We start from the raw sequence: 22,947 nt of genomic DNA on the forward strand, positions 1-22,947 counted from the left end.
CTAGTATTTATTTCTATGTAAACTGTTCAGCTCTAAAAAAAATTGTATGATAATTTAAAGATAAACTAAATCCCTGAAATTTTTGCTTCCTCTTGCCCACACAGCTAAGTCACTTTCTTTTTAAATTAGAATCAGTGCATTTGAGGCCCCTATATTTGTTTTTGATCTACAAATTGCTATGGGATACTTTAGAGAGGCAGTGGTTTAAAGTTAGAATACTTTGCCTGGCTGGTTTGGCTCAGTGGATTGAGTGTTGGCCTGCGGACTGAAGGGTCCTGGGTTCGATTCCAGTCAAGGGCATATGCCTGGGTTTTGGGCTCGTTCCCCAGTGGGGGGCATGCAGGAGGCAGCCGATCAATGATTCTCATCATTGATGTTTCTGTCTCTCCCTCTCTGAAATCAATAAAAATATATATTTTAAAAGTTAGAATACCTGCTAACTTTCCAGGGTTGGTAATGTAATTTATACTATATTTCTTCAGTGCAGGATTTTTATTTTTTTTTTTTAATAGTAAATTTTAGCATATAGTCTTTGGTATTAGGGCCAGTCGATCCTATTTCATGTTGGGATTTAAAAGAACAAAAGGTTCATTTTATTTTTTTTCTTCATCATCCTAGTGAATTTGAAAAATGGGACTAATCAGGATGACTCCCATCTCTGCTCCCTATTTTAGTTAAATCTGTTCACTGTTGAATGCTTCAAAAATAAGGGGAAGAAGGTGTTGTTTCTAAACTTCTCCCTGCCAAGACATTTTTCTGCTGTGAAATATGACATGACTTTGTAGAAAATGAGGACCATTATTTTTAGAAAATGGGAAGTAACCAAGTTGCTTGCTTGAGTCTCCTTTTGCATATTAGAACCAAAACATAACTTACTTATTAATCAGGGATTCACCTAGACTTAATTTTCAGAGGTCCCATTTTAATGATAGTTAATATTGCCAATCATGCCTAACACTTGACATCATGTCTAACACTTGACAGGAAGTGGTAGGATCTTTAATATAAGCATATGATATTGGCAGAAATACTAGTGATGTTTCACAAGAGAATTTAGAATCTGTAAAATGTTTTAATTCTATGAATGATTTTTAAGTACAACTTTAAAGTTTTGATTTTTCTATTTAAATAAAAAGCTATTGATGTGTTTTAGCATGTCCTCAAAATAAATTTCTGCACTTCTGTCTGTCACAACCTCAAATCCCTATAAGACAATACAAATTCACGTTTCCCTATAGTTCACCCATGAAAATTATTTAACCTAAAAACAAAACTAGTGAACAAATTACATCTCTAAATACAACATCCTCGTTAAAAAGATGCTATTAAAGTGAGTAAAATCCTTGTCTACTACCCTTTGATTATCCCATCAAAAGAGATTTAGTTGCTAGAAAGATATTGTCCAGTCTGAAAGCACAGATGATGGGAAGATTTTGTTAAAGCTAGAGTTCTGTGAATGTTTTTAACCAGTTAGAATAAAGATAGAGGTTGTAAAAGCTGAAATGTCTTGCAATTAGACTTGATGTTGAAACAGTTTGAGTAGGGTTTGAACAAATGTGTTCAAGCAGGAAAGCATTTTTCTTTTCAAATAAGGGGAATGTATACTTTTAATTCTCAGTAAGGCAAATGTTGAGGGTTCATCTTCCCTCATAATTAATATTAATGAATTATTGGATTAAATTCACTAATACATTTAATATACTTATAGTCAAAATAGGAACTTCAAATATTTGATGTTTTTATTTTCTCCCAGTCTATAATCCCTATGTGGGAAAATTGAATTTATGTGAAAAGTTAATTGAATCAATCAAGGATGAAGAATTCATTGTACTTTTCCCAAGCGTTTTTAAATTATTTTCAAATAAAAAAAATCCCACATTTTTTTTTTAAGAATAGTGATGATGTTTTTTTATTACCCAAAAGTAGCTTCAGCATATAGGTTATTCATGTTTTTCAACAATAAAAATACTTTTTATCCCTCCCAGTAAACCTGAAAATGATCAAAATGTTATAACTTTGCTAATTGGACCTCATAATACTATAAAATGAAAAGGATTGGCCTACATCCGTGGTCGGCAAACTGCGGCTTGCAAGCCACATGCGGCTCTTTGGCCCCTTGAGTGTGGCTCTTCCTAAGCCTTAGGAGTACCCTAATTAATAACAATGTACCTACCTATATAGTTTAAGGTTAAAAAAATTTGGCTCTCTAAAGAAATTTCAATCGTACTGTTGATATTTGGCTCTGCTGACTAATGAGTTTGCTGACCATTGGCCTAGATCATGGGTGGGGAACCTTTTTCCTGCCAAGGACATTTGAATATAACATCATTTGAGGTCCATACAAAATTATCAACTTAAAAATTAGCCTGCTGTATTTGGCCAAACATTTAATTAGCTCACCCCTAATGCCTTGGCAGGGCCAGACCGAATGATTTTATAGGCCTTATGAGGCCTTCGGGCCGGACTTTCTCCCCTCTGGCCTAGATAGAGTAAGGCCGTCTTAATTCATAGCGAAGAGACTAAAATCTCCTGAAACATTTGTGTACATTTTTTCTGGAAAGAAGGTCCAGTTTTCATCCGGTTACCAAAGGGCTTTGTAAGAAGCATTAGCCTTAGATGCTTCTGGTATGGTCAATTGAGTGTTGACTAGGTAGCCACTTTAATTTTTGCATCAAAAAAGAGGGAGCCCCTTTTATGTGAAGATTTTTTTTTTTAACCTAGATGTTATTTAGGAGAATGGTTTCTTATCAAATAGTACCCAGAGAAGAGTAATGAATGCTGTTTTTAAAGTTTATAGGATATTTAAGTATATTGTGTGATTTATAAAAGTAAATAACTAAAACATTTCTAAAAGCAAAATGAGGCAAAGCACATTAATTCCTAATATCTTAAATTTGAGACTTTTCCCTTAGGGATGTATCTCTCTCAGTATGATGTAGAATTTTAAGTCTTTTACATTCTCTAGGTAAAACTGCATTGATTTCACATAAAGGAAACAAAGTAACATCATGAATGATTTTCATGGAACTGTTGGAATAGGCTTGTAATAATAGGCTTATCTCATTCTATGGTTTTGAATACCAGTCTAGTAATTCTTACTTCCCTTATTAATGCTTACCTTGCTCTAAGTTTTCAATTGTTTTGACTTCAGGGGTGGTCTAGTTCCTATTTAAGTTTCATTCACTGCTGTATTCTGTTGATTAGCACAGTGCCTGGCACATAGTAGGCATCTATTGAATGAATGTAACATATTAGTTGACAGATGTACTCAGCCAGCATACATGGTACCTACCATCTGTATTAAAGGGCTTGAAAAAGCATCTTTGCAATAAACCACACTAACCCATGACTAAAGCCACATACATAACTGAAGTGTACTGAACATGAGTTTTAGTGACTGTACCTTAACCATTACTTCAGAAAAGTTCAAAAGCTTGTCAGAACATAGAGCTTCCATGTGATTTTTGAGTAAGGAAATCTTCCCCTGTAATGATTTGAAACTTGCCTTTGTAATTATTCATAAGTTAATGTTATATAATAGAAGTTCAAAAGTATAATTTATTTGAAGAATTAACATTTAGCTAGATCACTTGGTCTTTAAAACCCTAAGAGATACAATAGCAAACTTCCTATTTAAATTACAAGCTGAGAACTAATATTTTCAGGCTATTTTTGACAAAGGAGTGAATAATGGTGACATGACAGGTATTCAGTGTTATTGGAGCTGACTTAATGGTGAGGTGGGAAGTGAGAAGATTTTGCTCCTGTTACTCTCACATTCCCCCAGCCCTCCATTTTATTTCACTTATCTACCTGACCTAAATTCCGTAACTGCAATCTTTTTAAACTTGCTATATAAAAACTGCTTTTGTGACTCAGCAGGATCTAGTTCAAAGACATCTCATTGTTAGTGATTGATAACTGACTTAATTTAATTGCATTTACACTAGGTGTAAGGTTGATGTTTGCATTTCAGGGCAGCTAGCTAAACTCCCCCCACCCATTTTCGATGATAGACTATGAAACAGAATGACTGCCTAACCAGATCAGATTCAGACTAAGCCACTTCTTTTTATTTTTTTAAAATTAAGCCATTTCTTGATGCCCTTTTATGCTGTTCCTTGGGGTATCTAAATGTGCTATTTATAAACATCTTTTCCTTTGGTTATGCCTGCAAACTTTTTGGTAGGTATTGGTCTTTTGCTTACCTCTACAACTAAACCGAAGACTTGTTCTGAAAGGTGAGTAATAGGGGAACAAGGTTTCTATGTTCTGTGTTTGTAATTATCAGGTTTTCTATTTCTATATTGTTCTGATGTAAAGAATTTCAGTTATATAAAATTAGACCTTTTGTAAATAAATATAATTAGAAAACAATGACATCTTTTACTAAATAAGTTGTTTTTGTGTCAACTTTTACCTTTAAGCACCCCTCATGCAGCAGTTCTGTGCTGTGAGATGCTAGATGCCCACATTCTGTTTTCTCGGTGTAATACCTGCTTTTCTCTGTAAAAAGATCAAAAAAAGTATATTAATATTTCATAATGCATTTGTTTTTGCTTCAAATTTTTTCTTGGAAATAGATGGGGTATTAGGTTTAAAAGAAATGGGAAACTAATATATTAATCCTTTTTTATGAACTGGGATGATAGTAGATTCATCTTTGCAGGCATTTCTGATATAATTTAGGAAAGTATAAGGCTAAGAAGAGTTATCAAATATTAAAATCAATACATGTGTGAATTATAAATCCAATATTATAAAAGCATAATTTTCAGTACCCAAGTAGGTAGTACTGTAAAATTCTGTGCTGACCCAGCAGATCCCATGGTGGATGTCACCCCCCTTTGCAGAGCACTGCTGAGTCAGCAGGGTCACTGAACACTCACTGCAGTGAATTTAATGGATTAGGACTTAGAGTTTAGCGATTTGAGAGTGGGAACTAGGGGATTTAGTTCTGGGTCATTGGTAAACATCTTACAAAATGGATGCTACTGGTGCATCAGTGCCCTTAAACCTAGCCCTATCTGGCCTCATTTGAACTTACTGCTGAAGTTTGGGTTTGAAGACCTGAATTTGTGCAATACTGACTTTATTTCTTTTACCATGAAGCACTTTGCCCTGCAACAAAACAAACAAAACCCCTCTGCTTTTTAAAGTGAGGTTTCAGCTATATTGGTACAAGAGAAAGGGCACTGAGTTGGGAACAAAGACTTAATATAACAAGTTTCTTAAGTGATTAATTTACAGCCCTCTGAAGTATTTTCAAGCCACTTACACAGTTTCCTGAAATACTACATTTCCTTGCTTCCCTAAGAAGAATATGCTAAAAACAATAAATTAAACTTTACAATGATAACTGGAAAGAATAAGTATGATTTGGGAACTGTATCCCTCACTACCCAAATCTAAGTGGTTACTTTGTCTCATACAGCAAGTGCTCAAGAGTGTACAGGAAGGGATTTTACTAAATTTACCGAATACAGTTAGATTCTGAGTTTAAGCACCAAGACATATCTTTTCTAGAAGATAACTGGCAAAACCCCTAAAGTATACCATTGAAAGACGACAACATGTTACAGGATAGTGGTGTAAATAGTTTTATTTGCTCATATGCCATGAAAAGACCAGAAAAGTAACATGAACTGCTTTTATAAAACATTTCTAATATTGCTAAGAAGCAGGCCTATTAATAGACAAACAGAAAAGAACATGCCAACATTATTGTCTACTTGGAGATTAATAAATAGTAGTGAGTTTAATATGCTCGTCAGCATTGAGCTTTGGGAAACAGCTGCTTGTGGTAAAGGACCAATTTGTATTGTGTGTCTCATGGTATTGTCAAAATTAATGTTGAGTCAACAGAAAAAATCTTGGCATGTTCTTTTTAAAGTACACATTTATGAAAATTTGCTGGCAGGTGGCTGTTTAAAAGCAATCTTTCTGTAAATAGGTATGCTAAAGTGAAATGTGATAACTGATCTCTAAACTGTCCTTGTAGTTAAATATATATATTAAAAAAACTATAAGTTAAAATAACATTCAGATTGTATAGCATAGGCCGATGCATTTTTAAACAATATTTACAATATTACCCAGAGGCTTAGGTGGGAATTAAGTGTAAAAACCATAAAAAACTGCACCAATTTTATAGCAAAATATCTGTACATTTAAAAAGAGATCATATATAACTACACATTATCCAAGGAAAATTGGACCTTCACCAAGGAGTTCACATAAGCACAACATAAAATAAGAAATTCAGTGGTTAAATACTATACAATAAACTTTACAATTAATATACTGATGTGATGTACCAAGAAGGTAAGCCAGAAGCAGAATGTATATTATGAAAAGTACAAATTAGCTTCAGTCCAGTTTTTGACTTTGGAATGGATCGAGTGCCCTGCCAGAGGAAGGAAAAGTAACAGTGGCTTAGTTGGCCATTTAGTCCCATTATATATCATTTAAGCTTTATCCCAACATGAATATTCAATTCCTCATAAGGTAATCTGGGAAATACAAAGTTTTTCGCTTTGATATATGATGCCAAATATATCTTCTCCGACTTACAAAAGGAAGAAGGGCAGGGGGGCGGGGGAGCCAACCGATTGTCAGAGGAGAGTAAGGCTGGGTGACTAATACTTCTCCGCCAGCAGAAGTAATCTTGAGCACTGTTGATTGAACTAGTGAACTTATTCCTGGCTAGCAAGGCACTGATTTCTCTTCTCAGTTTTGACCCATAATGATCCTCAGAAATCCTAATACTGATTACTGAGATGTTAATTTTAGTGCTAATTAATAAATATATTGCATTATCTTTTCAAAGCTGCCCCTAGCTGAAGAACACAGTACTGTGCAACATTTGTATGCCATCATATCCTTGCATTCATACGGGGACTCTCCCAGGGAGGGCACGGTACACTAGCACGGGGTAGTAGACTGTGAAAGGAGACCGCTGAGTATCCTCCTGAGCTACTGGAATTGCAATCTATGTGAACTTTGCTAGGGCTTGGTTTTGGACACAAGTTTATCATGAGACTTTTCCCTCCTCCTTCCATGTTGCAAGCCCTTAAAAATACAAAGTTGGTGGGTATGACTGAAACACAAAATTCCTTAAAAGACATCTCAACAAAGGAGCCCACCACAGAGGCATCCATCTTATTTACAACTTCGTAGGAAACCAGGGTGGGCCATCCCGGGACATTCACAATGGCAGGTAATACACGTAATAGGAAATTTACAATTTGATTAAAAAATTGAGTAACATACTGGTGTAAAAAGATACCTAATCAAATCCAATCCTATTGCTTTGATTAATCTGAGCAGGTACTTCCACTTTTAGGCACTTGTTAACAAAGGTTGAAAGGAGGGCCCATCATTTTAAAATTCCTATGTTTGCTAAATCTGAGCCCTTAGAATACTTCATCTATGTTCAAGGCTGCAGTTAAATGGCGGCACATAAAGTTCATGTGGACAGCTTCTTTCACGCACACCCTCTATTCATTCAGTCAGGTCTCAGGTTCACAGGGTTATTTCGGCACCATTAACAGAACGCAAGTTCTGATCATCAAAGCGCCGCCTGACACTTCTCCTCACCGCATCGGCTCGTCTGTATGGTTGGTTTCTAAGATCTGTAAAGAGGAGAGCATCAGTGAGAGAATTGCAACCTTTAATATTGTGCTTCTAAGCAAGACAAGGCCAGCTGGCAGCCAATCAAAGCAGCTTGTGTAGAAGAGTCAGCTAATGGGCCCTGCAAACCCACAGAATATCTGAGCCAAACACATGAACTTTGCCCTCTGTATTTACAGTCAAAACATGATGTAATACTGGTGGGATTCTGGTACTTTTAGGGAATAGAGGAAGAGTGCTTTTGTCACTGACCAGAGGGTCTAGCTGAAGTCTTACTTTGAAACATTTCCTCAACTGGAAATCGCTATGGCTTAGGTGTTTCTTTCTTTCTTTCTGGAAACCTAAATATAAACAATAATGAATTTAAACTGCAAAACTAATAAAACCGATCGTCCTGTCCTATCTTATCCCAATTTTAATCAAGGAAGAACTATAATTAGTTCGCAGACACAGATTCCACTTTTTAAATTCTATTATTAGCTGGGGTCAGTTTTTTATTTTGTGAATTAGAAACAATGCTCAATTTAACTACTAAATAAAAGTAATCATTCAATCAAAATAATATTCTATTCCTGAACATTCTTTCCTGCCACCGATATTTTTGGTTTTTCATTACAGCGGAGAAGTTATATGGGCCCTCCTGCATTCTCCAATTTGTATTGCAAATGCATAGCGGAATGGAATGCCTATTATTTTAAAAATGCCTCGTTGCATGTTAGTTCAAGCAGGCATTGCTCTGGAGGGATAACGTGGGATGAACAAGAGGAATTTTATTTGAGTAATAAGTATGAAGCATGCTTTCCTTTTGATGGAGTCAGGATATAGGGAAAAATAAAGCAGGCTTCATACTTCTTCCCCTTGTTTTGCTTATACATTTCCCTTTTATTAATTTAGTACTTTTTATATCTGTTAGGGAACATTCTACCTTTAGAAGGGGAAACACAAAAACAATAGGATGTTTGACTTTGACTTACGTTTTTAAGTACAGTTGCCTGATATTTAAACTGGTAATTGACATAAAAGTCAAGGTTTCTGACTTCGGTTGGAAAACTGGAGGATCTGGCAATACTGGGCCCAAACTCTCAGCAGGCAAACACAAGCTGGAGCCGAGTGCAAGACGGTGCCCTCCTTCCGCACAGTGCCCACCAGCTCTGGGCTTGTTGGGCTTTGTGACCCTGCCCTACTCCTAAGTGCAAGCAAAGCACAGGTTTGCATACCCTGATCCTCCGGAGACTGCTTCCTGGCACAGCGTGGTAGGAAGGCTAGAATCCCACTTCTGGCTAAGGGCACGCAGGGACCTGCCTCTCTGATTCCTGAGCCCTCCGAACAATTAATTTTAAAGATCCTAATCCTTTCTCCAAAGGCTACAGATCATGTTCTCTGGCCAGGACTGGCTCTCGATTTCTTCAGATAAAAATGGGGTTAACTGAATAACTCAAAGGCTAAGAAGGGGATAAGGGACAGCCTACCACCCAAAGCAATCAATAATCAGCAAAAACCCTTGCCCAAGCCATCATATGTGAGAATACGGAAGCAGGCCAGAAAGAGTCCAACAGAGAGGCCTGGCCTCACATCATTGATAGTGAGGTACAAAGACCTCCCTGGTAGACTCTCACCAGTATTACCCTGGGCCATAGATTGAAACCACTGATCTGCATACAGAGAGAGGAGGAAGCTAAGTAAAAAGTGATGCTTGCCAGCTCTGTGTATCCTCCACCACCGGTGTGCTAGAAGAAATCCTTACCCTCGAGTGAACATTTGGAAATTTAGTGATATTATTCTTCTTTAAAGCTAAACAGAAAAAAAAACAAAAACACAAAATGATGGTTAAATAAAAATGGGATGAAAATGAAAAGCAATTCAACTTAGTGCTTCACATTCCCGGGCATGTCAGCCAACAGAGGGTGAGGGTGGGAGCCCATCACTACAAGAGGTTGTTAGATAAAACGGGAGAAGATGAGCGTTCTTCCCATCCGGGTCGCTGACCACCCAGATCCAAGCTGCTTTGAAGTCTGGCTCCAGAATGACAGACAGTCCAACAGCAACACTGACCGTCAACAATAGCCAAGGAGGTAACAGTTTCTAGCCTTGTTAATAAGCACTGGTGGGTAAGTACACTCAGAGCAGGAACCACACACCACATCCTTTCACATCTTCAGAGACAGAGGAACATACATAAGGTGATTACAGAGGAGTTCATGCCACAAAATAAACACGCAGCAGTTCCATGTCAATCTCGGCACGGGAGTCCAACCACAGCAATGGCCGATGAGACTGTGTGCAGCCCTAGTCTCTTCTCTAGTCAGCCGAGCACTGCAGAGAAGTTTGTTCCTTATCCAGGCATCGGGATCTACGCCCAGGCCCTGACTTCTTGGGAATATTTTATCTTTCTCCTTTTTTAATTCAGTGGCATTTCCCGATGATAGGTAATTGCTATTTCTGGTGCCACCATCCTGACCAAAGAAGCAGGCCCAGATATAATCTCATCACAGAAGAAATGCCCTGGTTTGACATGGAACATAGTGAAGTCGCATGAACAAGATGAGACAGTGAGGGGCTCCTGAGCCTTGGTTTTCACCTCCTGCCTCACAGCCTTACTGCAACACGGGAACTGCTGATTACTGAACTCAGAGGGAAGAGGGGTGGGTATAAAGCTATGGATTGCCTTATGTCAGCTTATACAGGCTTCTAGGTCAAAGGCCTCTCTGGGTTAAGCTCGTACCATGTTCCCCATGACACTGTGGATGATGACTATCATGCATAAAACCCTTAAGGCCAAGTTTACAGCTGTGCATAGTTCACAGTTCCTTCTGAAAATCATTTTGCAAGTTAGAACACTGCATTCTGAGTGCCTATATACCAAGCATGTCAAATTCGCGGGCCGCATGCCTCGTTTATTTGGCCTGTGGTTAGCCTTTGAGTTTGACATGCTTGCTGTATACAATCAAAGCATGGGAAACGAGTACAAAATAAAGGCTGGTTTAATATCTGTAAACCTGTTAGAACACAGTGCGCGCTCAATAAATGTTAGGTATAGTAGCTGTTATTATTAATGACGATTAGTTTTTGTTCAAATATATTAGTCCAAAAATCTTAATAAGCAACCTAGTGGGACCCAATCCTGATTCTCAAAGAAGTGCTCTATTTACTACTTTTCTGAAAATTTCTGCAAGCAATTCTATTCATTCAACTCACGCACACCCAGACTGTCACAGCAATGTGGATTCAGATGTATTGAGAGTGGCAGTGAGAAAGCAGTTACGGTTGAAATGCAAAACCGTGCAGCATGAAGACGACATACGACACAACACGTGGAGATGGCAGTTCCATGCTGGTCCGGACAGACAGACATACAAGGGTGATAGGAGGTAAAAAAAATCTGTAGCAACCTTTTTCAGAGCATCAGGTGAGAAAGAGTAATAGTTTAGTAATGGTATTCCTCAGTGAGAACAGGTTCGCAGAAAAACCGAGAGCCACGCTTGGCGGTGCGAGCAGTAAAGGGCACAGTCTTCAGCACTGCATTGAAAACGACAGCCAAACAGGACAAACAGAAGAGAGTAAGAAGCCAAGATCTATCGCATTAGTACACAGTTAGTGCTTTGTTAATCATACCTGGGGGGGGGGGGGAGGAAAGGGGGACAGCAGCAACATACCCAAGTGAGCTCATCAAATCTAAGTTACTCACTCTGGGCTGGGTCGTGGGTTACAAAATGGAAACCCTCCCGAGGACAGTAAGGAACGCTCCATAGGCAGCTCCGCACTGTCCCCTCCCACGACAGAGCAATGATTAGGTCAGGCGAATAAAAACTATACGTTTTGCTCAGTTTACAAGCCAGGTGTCACTGAGATGGAGAACAGACTAATGAAAAGGAACCCAAGTTCTCAATGTGCGAGGCTGGATGCTTCTCCGTAACAAGTTAATCCGGCAGCACTGAGGGCCAGAGGCGTTTACCCGAGGAGGTCCGTTCCTGGTCCTGCTCAGAGCAGAGCTTCTCCCTCAGGAGAGACGCTAAACCACAGGGGCTTTATCTGGGAGCAGCCACAGACCCCTGCAGGGGGAACCTGAGGTACCGGCAGGCAGGTACGCATAGAATACGTCTGTACCGTGTACGGACACGGCACCTTCGCCAGCCTCTCAGAACTTACTCTGCGTTTAACTCTGGGCAAGGGACTCCTTGTTGACTTCCGTTTTAGCATTGTATTGCCTTGGGTCTGAGTGGGTGGAAAAATTTGTGGTTTCCGCAGTTTGGGATCCTTATTTACAATGCTGACTAAGCTTTAACAAGAGATGAGACGTCAAAAGCGGAAGAATTAAAAAAGTCTAAGAGTTTGTAAAAACTAGGACAGTTGGGGAAATGTGAATAATGACTAGATATTTTATATCAAGGAATAGTTGAGGAGGTGTCTGGTAATGGTGCTGTGGGCATGTTTGCTTTATTAAAGAGTCCTTATCTTCCAAAGGTTCATACTGAAATATTTCCACATTGAACTGTTTGTCCTGGAATTGCCTCACAATAATCCCGGAGGTTGGGGATGGGGAGTAGGTAGAAGCAGGCATGTAATAAGACTGGCTGGCCCTGAGCTGAAAATTGTAAATGGGTGGTGGGTACATGAGAATGCATCATACATTCTCCACACTTTTTCATATTTAAAATATTTCTCACAATAAAAAGTTTAAGCATCTTGGAAGCTGATAAATAGGGTCCATATGCAACAGACATGAAAGGGACGTCACTTCCAGTCATGGCCACAAGCCAGTGGCCCAAACTGCTGTCTGATCTGCTAAGAGGGAAGGCAGAAAGTCTACAGAATTGGTTCCAGCAGAAAGCATTAGGCTACGACTTAATCAGCAAGAACCAAGCTGGGTCAGGCACCGTTCTTGGCTGATAAGGAGCCCTTCCCCAGCCCTGGGCTGGAAGCCCACTGGCCCTTCTGAATGGAAGCACCAGCCCCGGATTCGCGCTTGTCTTCAGTTCCCTGGAAGGAGTGGAGAGGCTGTTACAGAGCAAGTTGGAGACATCTGCAATGACTGTGGTTAGTGTTAGTACAGACCTCGAATGGGTCTTGCCAAAGCCTTTATCAATCAGGGAAGGAAGGAAATGGAGCATGGGACAAATGGTAGACAATGTAAAACCGTTAGGAGAAGGAGCCCTGGTGAAATCTAAAGGGTTCCAATGATATTGAGAAATCAGATTTCCGCCCCCAATGATATTGAGAAATGAGATTTTTTTTCCCAATGATATTGAGAAATCAGATCCCCCCCCCCCCCAATGATATTGAGAAATGAGATTTTTCAGAGAGCTTGTGGGCTTCTCTGACAGGCAGTACACAGGCTACTATAATATACTTCAAACACTAGCAGAGTCTCTGCACAATTCTGGGTCTGATTAAAGTCACTGAAGAACTGGAAACCCCGGACAAGCAGCAGTGAAATCTGCAAGCGGCCGGCACGGTGAGGCCAGCGGGATCTCCACGGGCCACCACGAGGAAGTATCCTTTACCTGTGATAATATCTTCAATGGCACCATCCTTCCCTTCGTACACATGTCTGTTATCTTTAACTTGCCGCCTTCTTAATTCTGCAATTAATTCTTGCTGCTGCCTCTTTGATTTGTGAGAAGGAGACTGAGAAGAAAGAAGCAAGGCAGAGATTAGTGGGACCAGCACCCATCGGAGGTTGGAGAAAATCCAAAATGTGTCTGAGCCTCCACCACACACACAAGCAGCACCAGCCCACACTGTGCTCAACCCGAGGGACACAGAAAGCTTCTGGGAAGACAACAAACTCACTGAGGAACACAAAAGTCCAGCCGGCGGCAATGGGAAGGTTGGGTCCTATGGTGAGAACCACTGACTTCTTAAACTTGGCTGCAGAGGATCAAGATGAAGAACGCTTTGACCTGCGGCCTTTTATGATCTTTACCTACGATGCTTCCCTTCACGGAATACCCCCCAACCCATTCTTCCTGGCAAAGCCCTGCAGCCAGCAAGGCCAGCACCAGGGGCATCCCCATGAAGCCTTCCCTGAACACAAGCAGGGCAATCATCCGACATGGCCTCTCTGTAGTGTATACGAGCTAAGCTCTGCGTCCCAGATCTCTGTAAACAGGAATGCTACGCAAACATGCTCTTAGCCTCATTCAAGTTTTTGCTGAACAAAGTGATGAATGAGCAAATGTCCAGTTGCCGAGTTGCGGGGCCCGTGGAGGAAGCGGCAAGGGTCTTGGGTCTCTCCTGCTCGCCCCCAGGAGCCTCCAGGGCAGTGCCGGGCACCCTCACCTTTGGGTCCTGCTGCTCCAGCAGAGCTTCCTGCTCCAGGAGCTTCTCCATGAGCGCCTGTTCCTGTTTCTTCCTCAGCTCGTTCTCCTCCTCCGCTTGCTGGGTCAAGTCAAAAGAATCAAGGACATGTCAGTGGAAATGACAGCAGTCAAGAGTCTAAAAAGTCATTCTGAGAGAATCCTCGGTGAGCCAGGAATTAGAGTAAGTGGAAGAAGGGTCAGATCTACATTTGCTGCCTGTACGTAACACGGGCCTGGGGTTTCACTGTCTGTCTGTATGACACCTCTTCAAAATCGAGTAGCTCAAATTTACCCCATTCAGAGTCCTTTCCGGATCCCACTATCAGGGGGAGACCTCCACTCCTTTCCTTGCGTCTCCTCCAGGGGCCTCACCCAGTGACACTCTTAGGTTCTGCCCACAGCTCGCTCCTTCCCAAGGGAGGCAGAGTCACTAGTCTGATCGATTTAGGACAAGAAATAAAACAGGCTCATGTCAACTCAGCCCTCCCGCATCCTCTCTTCTGAAGTCAGCCTCCCTAACGAGACTGCTAACAGCTGGGAACTGGTTAAGTCATCTACCTGAGGCTGAGAGTCAGCTCACAGATACACACACTTCCTCCAATCCAGCTGGTATCAGAGGAAAGTTCACATTTGATGCCTCTTTTTTTAAAAAATATATGTTTTATTGATTTCAAAGAGGAAGGGAAAGGGAGATAGAAACATCCATGATGATAGAGAATCATTGATTGGCTGCCTCTTGCATGCCCCCTACTGGGGATCGAGCCTGCAACCCAGGCATGTGCCCTTGAACGGAATCGAACCCGGGACCCTTCAGTCTGCAGGCCGATGCTCTATCCTCCGAGCCAAACCAGGTAGGGCTTGATGCCTCCTAAGTTTCATGTTGATGGAACTTGAGAAGGGAAAGGAGGGATGACAACCTACAACCCCACTCCCCACGCACAACACCCGGGTCTGGGTCAGGCTGGCAGGTTGTTACGCGGCACCCAGGGCAGGTAACACATCCTGTGACGTCACTGCCTGATGAGTGTCCCGAGGCGTCAGCTGACAGGACCCCAGGGCGAAGTGATGTGGATGGGGCACCCCGACAGGCACGGCCTGTGGCACCCACCCCCCCCAAGAGCAGCTTCTCCTTTTCCTCTGCTCTACACGTGTCCCTGCGGAAGCATCACGCTTTGAGACCAACCAGAGCCACTTCCCAGCTTGTATTACACGATTTAATAAGAGCATATTTCTCTTTAGACCTCAGGCTTATAACTTCTTCTGTAGGAAAAAAGGTGGCCCCAGCAATGAGGGGAGCCACCTGGCCCCCGCACCGGTCAGCAGCCGCGGACAGCGACCTCAGGGCGCGTGGCTCTGCGTCCTGCACAAGGACTCAGTGCTGGGCGTGGGGCATCCTCACTGCCAAGGGCATTCTCCATCTGCACAGCTCGTGATGGCACCGCGACACGAGGCCGCGCTGAGAAGAGATCCCTACAGACTGGGATCTTTGAGTCTCAGTAAAAGGCCCCGGGATGGTTCTCCAAGGCCAGCAGCCTCTTGGGGCTGCGGAAGTGACCTACTACTTCCAATAGGATATTTCTCAGAAATGTAGATAACCCTGACACGTCCCCCCTCCCTTCACAGCCACACTCCCTCCTGCCTCCGCCAACACTACCAAGGGTATGTAGACGCAGACCAGCCTGGAGAACACGGGATGCAGGGTCTCCCGCGGCACTGCAACCCCCTAGCGCCCTCCTTGTCACTCTAGCTCCAGGGACAAATTCTCCTGACACAGGCCCCTTTGGGTCATAGGCTTTTTCAAGACTAGAGCCTGGGTTCGGTCAAAGAGAGCCTCCCATTTAAAGGGCCGGCCACTGTTCGTCCACATGAAGAAGCAGAGCAACCGCCCTCCCGAGCGCCACCCCTCAGCGCACAGAGAAATGCTGGTCTGGACGCCGGAAGCCTGGGCAGGACCCACGGGCAGGCGATTCCTGGCCACAGGCCAGGGCTCAGTCCCCTGGGGGAGGCCTGGGGTTTCTAAGCCCTTTAACATGCCTGTGAGGGTGAAAGGTCAACGAGGCAGCCCCGGTGGTGGAGCATCTCGCTTGCCCCAAGGAGCAGCCATGGCTGTGTTTTCAGGCTGAGCCTGGCTGGTGGGGGGGGACACAGGGAGCCTGATGGGCCGCGGCCCCAGGAGCACGGCCTCCCCAGCCGGAGACTGCTGCCCAAACAGCCGCTGAGACCAGGGTGGCTCTGGAGGGCGCCCGCCTGGGACACAAGGCCAGGCAGGCCTGGAGGACACCTGCTCCCGGTTACCTTGTAGGCCTTCACAAACCGGACAAACACAGGGAAGAAGACAGAGGGCGGCGTCGTCTTGGGGTTTTCTCCAAAATACTTCACCACGTCATCAAAGGCGTCCTGCGGAAAAGCAAATTCCCCTTCACTCCATCAGTCCTAGCAACTGACCGTGACGCTCGGGTAAAGAGCTGCCGCGAAGCAGGGTGATGACAGCGGCTCCTGCCGCTCCCTGTCCCTGTGCTCCCACCTGCCCCAGCAGCCCCTGTTTCCGCCCCTGCGGTCAGAGGCAGCCAGAGCGAGCAGGGCCCACGGGATCCATCTCTGGGAACCTGCCCCTTCCACACACCTCCACACACACACACACACACACACACACACACACACACACACCTCCACACACATACCTACACACCTACACACACCTCCACATACACAGACCTACACACACATCTCCACACACTTACCCACACACCTACACATATATACATCTATACAACACACCTCCACACACACACACACACACACACACACCTCCACACACACACACACATCTCCACACACACACACACCTCCACACACATCTCCACACCTCCACACACATACCTACACACAGACCTACACACACATCTCCACACACCTACCCACACACCTACACATATATACATCTATACAACACACCTACACACACACACATCTACACACCTACACACACACACACACACACACCTACACACACCCCTACACACCACCATACACACAAATATTCTATTCCTCTCAAGAGCTTCCTAAGGCCATGGCAGAACTTAAAACCAACGGGATCTTAGAAGTCACTCAAACTTAAAATCCCCACCCGCTGCTGCACTGCTCCGTAAGGAGCCCCACATCAGGACGCTCCAGGTCTGCTTGAGTCTTCCGGGACCCAAGGAGGCCAGCCTCAAACGGGAGCCATCAACCGTCCACCTGCAGAGTTCCCACAATGCTCTGCTCTCCTTGGCTGGTTCTCACGTGTGCAGACTGCCTGCCCAGTGTGTGTGAGACTTCAAGGCCAGAGGCCTACAGAAACCCAATGCACTGGGGACACTGCTTTGCTGAGCACAGCCTGACACGTGTGGGCTGACCTGAACACAGGACTCACATACAGGAAGCCTGGCAGGGGATGAGGAGAGGAAGGGGGGCCTCTACCCAAGAGGATGAACCCCCAAATTAGAGAGGTCAACGAACAGGAACAGGAGCCCTTCCAGGTACAATATTCGAAAAGACACTCCCTCCCCAATAACCATGACCTACATAAGAATTCTACCCTCAGCAGACAGAGGGCAATTTCCCCTAAAGTCCGGGGCCAGCTCCCCCAGGTGGCCTTGAGGGACCCCACCACTTCTTTGTGGGGTCGAGGGCGCAGGTACCGACCTGCGCGATCTTGGCGTCGTCCTGCAGCTTCTTCAGCCTCCCCTCGTTGCTGAGGATGAAGTCCTTCAGCAGCGTGTTGTGGTCGTGCATGGTGTACTCCCGCTTGGTCAGGTCCATGCCCCTCTGCAGCTCCTTCACGTCCAGCAAGACGTTCTCGAGGGAGACTGAAGCAGAGAACACAACGTTCCCGTGAACTCGGCCGGGAAGTCCAGACCACAGTGGGCTGGCTGGCGCGCCGAGCTCTCAGGGGATCCCCTGGGTCACTCAGGGGGCTCAGACCTCATTTCCAGCTTTCAGTGCAGACATCCTTTAACATAAATAACTCCCCTAGTGCTCACTATCCAGCACTGCATTAACATTCCTCACATGCAATGATTCATTTGTACTGTTACCCATTTCACCAACAAAAAGCAGCACAGAGGGGTTACGTGCCCTGCCCTAGAGGTGGAAGGTGGCAGAGATGGAGTTCAGATAAAAACCATGGACTCCAGTCCGGGGCTTTTACACACCTACTCCAGGTCTCTTACAGGAGACGAGGCCTATGGGTTGGCCTATAGAGGTTCTAAGACCGGAACACTCTGGACTCTGCATTTCTGTGGCTCTCCAGCAGAGGGCAGCATTTTACCTGTTGAACTTGTATTGACCACTTGGCCCCAAGACAGCCTTCTTTTTGTTAAACAACCCTTGCCTGCGTTGAAGGGTTTGTTAGCACAGAGCGGCCACCTCCCAGGACAGGTAGCTCCGGCAGCTCCTGCAGGGCGTCCAGGACCCAGCTCCGGCTCCCCACTGCTGACGCAGCTCTGCACATGCATGGATTACAGAACAATGCAGCACACTTTCCCTATAACTACACTCACACTGCCTTGGTCAGCTTTGACTCCTCAATGCTTAGGATGGTGCCAAGTACACAGCAGGGAATCAAAAAGGTGCACTGGACACACGAAGGTGAGTGAATGAGTGAAAGTATAAGGAATCCGAGGCAGCGCACCAGGGCACCAGAAAATCAACATAGAAAACAATGCAGCCAGAGTTCCTCCATCTCCTCCACAGATTTTTTTTTTCCAAATCACACTTCAGGGAATCTCATTTGGGCCAAATAAAACGTGCTAATTAGTAAGGTTGAAATTTTTTAAAACTTTTTTTTTTTATTAAAATTGTGATGCTAAAGACCTCCTCTAATTTAGGCAGAGGAACACTTGAAATGGTCAGAATTCTGGTCACAGCCCAGTGAGCCCTGACCCCTCAGCCGACCTGCCACAGGTGGCATTCAGTCCTTCATAATGACACTATCACGTCTACCTGCCTCTCCGTCTCCACCCGGTTCCAGCAGCATCCATCCCAGTAACAGTGCATCCCCTCATTCATTCATTCATTCATTCACTTGTTCATTCATTCATTTAGTCCCATGATCAATTTGCCAGGGCAAAGGGAATTACAAAGATAAATAACACTTAAACTCATACATACAAAGAACATTTTTATGTTTGCCAGATTTTTTGGGGGGGCGGTTAAAAACGTGGAAGGGATTAAAAAGTAGAAATTGCCAGTTATAAAAATAATCATGGGGATGAAAAGTAGAGCGTGGGGAATACAGTCAATAATCCTATATAATAAAAGCCTAATATGCAAATCGACCAAATGGCAGAACGACTGGTCACTATGACGCACACTGATCACCAGGGGGCAGACGCTCAACACAGGAGCTGCCCTCTGGTGGTCAGTGTGCTCCCACAGGGGGAGCGCTGCTCAGCCAGATGTGGGGCTTGGAGCAGTGAGCAGGCAGGTGGTAAGGAGCGAGGGTGCCAAACTGTGAGAGGGATGTCCGACTGCCAGCTTAGGCCCGCTACCCAGGTTTAAACTGGCAGTTGGACATCCCCCAAGCGGTCCAGGACTGAGAGAGGGCACAGGCCAGGCTTAGGGACCCCACCCTCACCCCCCAGTGCACGAAATTTTGTGCACTGGGCCTCTAGTATATAGTAGCTGTGTATCGTGTCAGATGGGTACTAGATTTATCACAGTGATCTTTGTAAGAAATATAAATGTCTAATCATTATGTTGTACACCTGAAATTAATATAATATTGTATGTCATCTGTAATTGAAAAATAAATTTTTAAAAGATAAATAAAACTTGATTATGCCTATAAGTACACATGCTGCATGGATATGCAAACTGTTACAATAACCTCAAAGATTCAATTCAGCAATCTGTGGTAGGCCTCAGGAATATGAATTTGTAATAAACACCATGTTTCACAATGATAATTTGGGAATCACAACCTGTAACTAACTCTGAGGTTGATTTGCATGTTGTTCCTCTTTCTAACCTAATATTCTTTCTAGAGGACATGGTACCCTGGGCCATACACTGTCTGAGAAGACAATCTAGGTTCTAGTCCTGTTTCTGTTGCTTGTGACCCACGTGATGTTGAGCAAGACATTTAACCTCTAAAAAAGTCAGCTTTCTCATCTATAACATGGGGAGATGATTGCCTAGTACAGCAGCTATCTCAGAACCACTGGTGATTAAATGAGAAAATGCGTAACTGTCATAGCAAAGTCACAACCAAGAAGTACTGATAATTTAACTTGTTTTCAGACTAAAGGCAAAATGTTTAGAACCACCACACCTGAGCACATGAACCATCACAAAATACAAGTGTTTGTTGAGGGGTAATTCTCAGACTCTCGTTCTCTTATTTCAAAAAACAGCAATAAAATAAAAAGGGAAAAAAATGGAAGAGGGAAGGTGCACAAGGCCCAGAGACCTGGGTCTTTACAGAGAGAACACTGAGAGAGGTCACCTTCATGCCCAAGTTCATTACTGCTCCCAGAAAGGAGCCACACCATAGCCCATGGGTTCCAGCTCAGAGCTGGATGCTTCAGCCGCCTCTTGAGAGAGGTTCTGAGGAGTGTCTGCTAAGCAGAGAATGGCTCCCCCCCACCCTCCGATTAAAGCCACTCAGTCCCCAGGAGGAACATTAACAGCGGAAGTCCAGTACCTGCAGCAGCTTTCTCCACATAATGAAGCTCATTGTAAAAGAGGGACACTTGCTGATACTTTTCCTTTACGACATTGGATATATAGTGCAGCAGTGTTTGCTTTCGGTCTGTCGACTTCGTATCTAAAAGCTGAAAACAAAAGGGAGTAAGGGTTAGAGTGAGAGGTCGTGGGAGAGTTACCCATCGATGGCGTTCTCCCAGAGTCAGTGACTCATGTTGGAGTACAGGTGCCCCAACATGGACAAGCAACATTGCTGGGAGATTCAAGCCTGGATCTGTTCCTTGAGGAGCCAGCCCGCTGACTTTAAATGACTAGAGGACGTCCTGACCAGGGGATATGCTCGACTTTAGGGATGACCCTGGCGCCTAGGACTGTCCCCACAGCTGCACTCACAGGAGCTCCCCCACCACACACCTCTCTGGCTCCAAAGCAGGAAGACAGACTCCGGGTGTAGTGCTCTCCCAGGTGAAGGCCCAGAGCCGGAGTGCGTGTGGAGCCACAGGTGTGCACAGGTTCGCCCTACACAGCAGGGCTCCTACCCTGCAGACTCCACATGGAACTCAGCCCTTCTCTTCATCCCCGGTCTCTCATGACCCAAATCAGACCTGCCCAACAGTTCATGACCTTCTGGGGGACAGCACTGTGACTAATGGGACACTGACTATCAAATAACCACATGCTGCCCAGGCTGGGGACTCCGTCACTGCCCCACCTCCTCGCATGGAGGCCACGTCGGCCCCGCACAGGCTGGGTCACGCAGCATTTCCTCTGCTCCTGTTCATATAAATCAGGGGGCTCTGAAAGCCAGGGTACCCGTTACATCCAGGAATAAGCCAAACATTTTTAGAAAGGACAGAAAAGTATAAAGAAGCAGTTTTTAAAAATTCCCCAATTCCATCCATCCTCTCTGTATCTCAACATACTTCTATTCAGGTTTTCCTACCTACTTTACTTAGTTGAAAATTATCTGTACATTCCATTTATAGCCTGTGCTCTCTTTTCTCAACACAGAATTACCTACTTCTTTGAAAATTCTTCACAGGTCTTCTAACAGCTGAAGAAGAGTTCACTGTATGAACTATTGCTATAGCATCTTTAATTATTTCCCCAAATCTTGGCTCTTTACAATGTTGCTAATTATTTGCAATGATGAGTAAATACGGCATCCATCACTCAGACTCCTGAGGATGGATTCCTAGAAATGGAAATACTAGGTCACAGGGTAGGAGTGTTTCTAAGGATCTAAGTGCCTGCTGCCAAACGCTGTTCCAGAACACGTGCACCGATGGGTCCTCCGCTAGCAGAGCATCCTCATCACAACCTCCCAGCCCACTTCCAAGAGCAGACTCTCTGCTCCAGGACGTAATCTCTGCCAGCTGTTTTATGCCTCAGAGAGCTCTTGCATTGCTTTTAGTCCACTCACCAGATCTAAACTCTGAAGCTTAAATCCATAAACTGCTCCTCGTTTACTGCTGTTCATATAGTTCCCAAGGGCCAAGATGATCTGCAAACAAAAGCGAGAAGAGAGAAGCCCATCAGCCCAGCTCCCGGGCAGAGGATGGGGCTGTCAGGCCCGCCCTCCCGTCCAGGCACCAAGGAAACCTCACTTGCCTCCAGAATTTTCTTCAGTTTTTGAGACGACTTTATAGAGACAGATGCTGCTATAATGGAGTGCAGTTGCTAGATTCCAGTCAAAGGAAGAAAGGGGAGAGAAGAAAAACAAAGATGTTAAAAATGGGATACTCTCACTGGAAACTAAGAGTGAACACAGAAGAAAACAGGCCTGCCTGTAGACCTTACAGCCTCAATGCTGAGATTCTGTTTTTTCCTGAACGTGAATGTGAGTGCTCTGCCGGGTGTTCGGTAACCACGTCATTCCACGCAAGCTCTTCCCTCAAAGTATTTGAAATGAGGAGAAATGTCAGAACTGGCCTGTCACAAAACCTATGACCACGAGACTCAGTCACCAGCGTGTCCCAGCAGAGCTCACCCCCTGCCCCCCTCTCGCCATGGAACACAGTTTATATTTTAAATCAATGGGGCTCCTCAGCGATGAAAACAGAACAGCAAAGGAGCAGAACCACCCTCCAGATGCTCTTGGAAGATTTCTGACGGAAGATATCCGTACCGCTGTAATCCGTTACTAACAAAGCCTTGTTCAGAAACAGGACTGGGAAAGAACTTTCTATGATATTTATGTCTGTGATATTCATAGCCTCCACCAGATTAACACAGAGGAGGAGGAGATGGCTGGCTCTTCTTCCTACATCACCACAGTGCACTGTGACAAACCCCAAGGAGGAAGATAAATGCGATGCTTCCGACGAAG

The 22,947-nt window shown here is 44.2% G+C and overlaps 1 protein-coding gene across 1 annotated transcript in view; it reads right to left on the minus strand.

The window, feature by feature from the left end:
- Window positions 1-5,576: 5,576 nt before the first annotated feature.
- FMNL2 (formin like 2) overlaps window positions 5,577-22,947 on the minus strand; it is a 299,629-nt gene continuing 282,258 nt past the window's right edge. Inside the window, exons 19-26 of the mRNA XM_023756136.1 lie at window positions 22,230-22,298; window positions 22,042-22,122; window positions 20,617-20,746; window positions 17,616-17,779; window positions 16,227-16,328; window positions 13,912-14,010; window positions 13,134-13,257; window positions 5,577-7,634 (exon numbers count right to left, since the gene is read on the minus strand). Of these exons, the coding sequence (XP_023611904.1) occupies window positions 7,525-7,634; window positions 13,134-13,257; window positions 13,912-14,010; window positions 16,227-16,328; window positions 17,616-17,779; window positions 20,617-20,746; window positions 22,042-22,122; window positions 22,230-22,298 (879 nt within the window). The 3' untranslated portion in view covers window positions 5,577-7,524. The remainder of the gene's footprint in view (window positions 7,635-13,133; window positions 13,258-13,911; window positions 14,011-16,226; window positions 16,329-17,615; window positions 17,780-20,616; window positions 20,747-22,041; window positions 22,123-22,229; window positions 22,299-22,947) is intronic.

The sequence above is a fragment of the Myotis lucifugus genome, unplaced genomic scaffold (genome assembly GCF_000147115.1).
Source record: "Myotis lucifugus unplaced genomic scaffold, Myoluc2.0 scaffold_89, whole genome shotgun sequence".
In the NCBI taxonomy this organism is placed as follows: Eukaryota; Metazoa; Chordata; class Mammalia; order Chiroptera; family Vespertilionidae; genus Myotis; species Myotis lucifugus.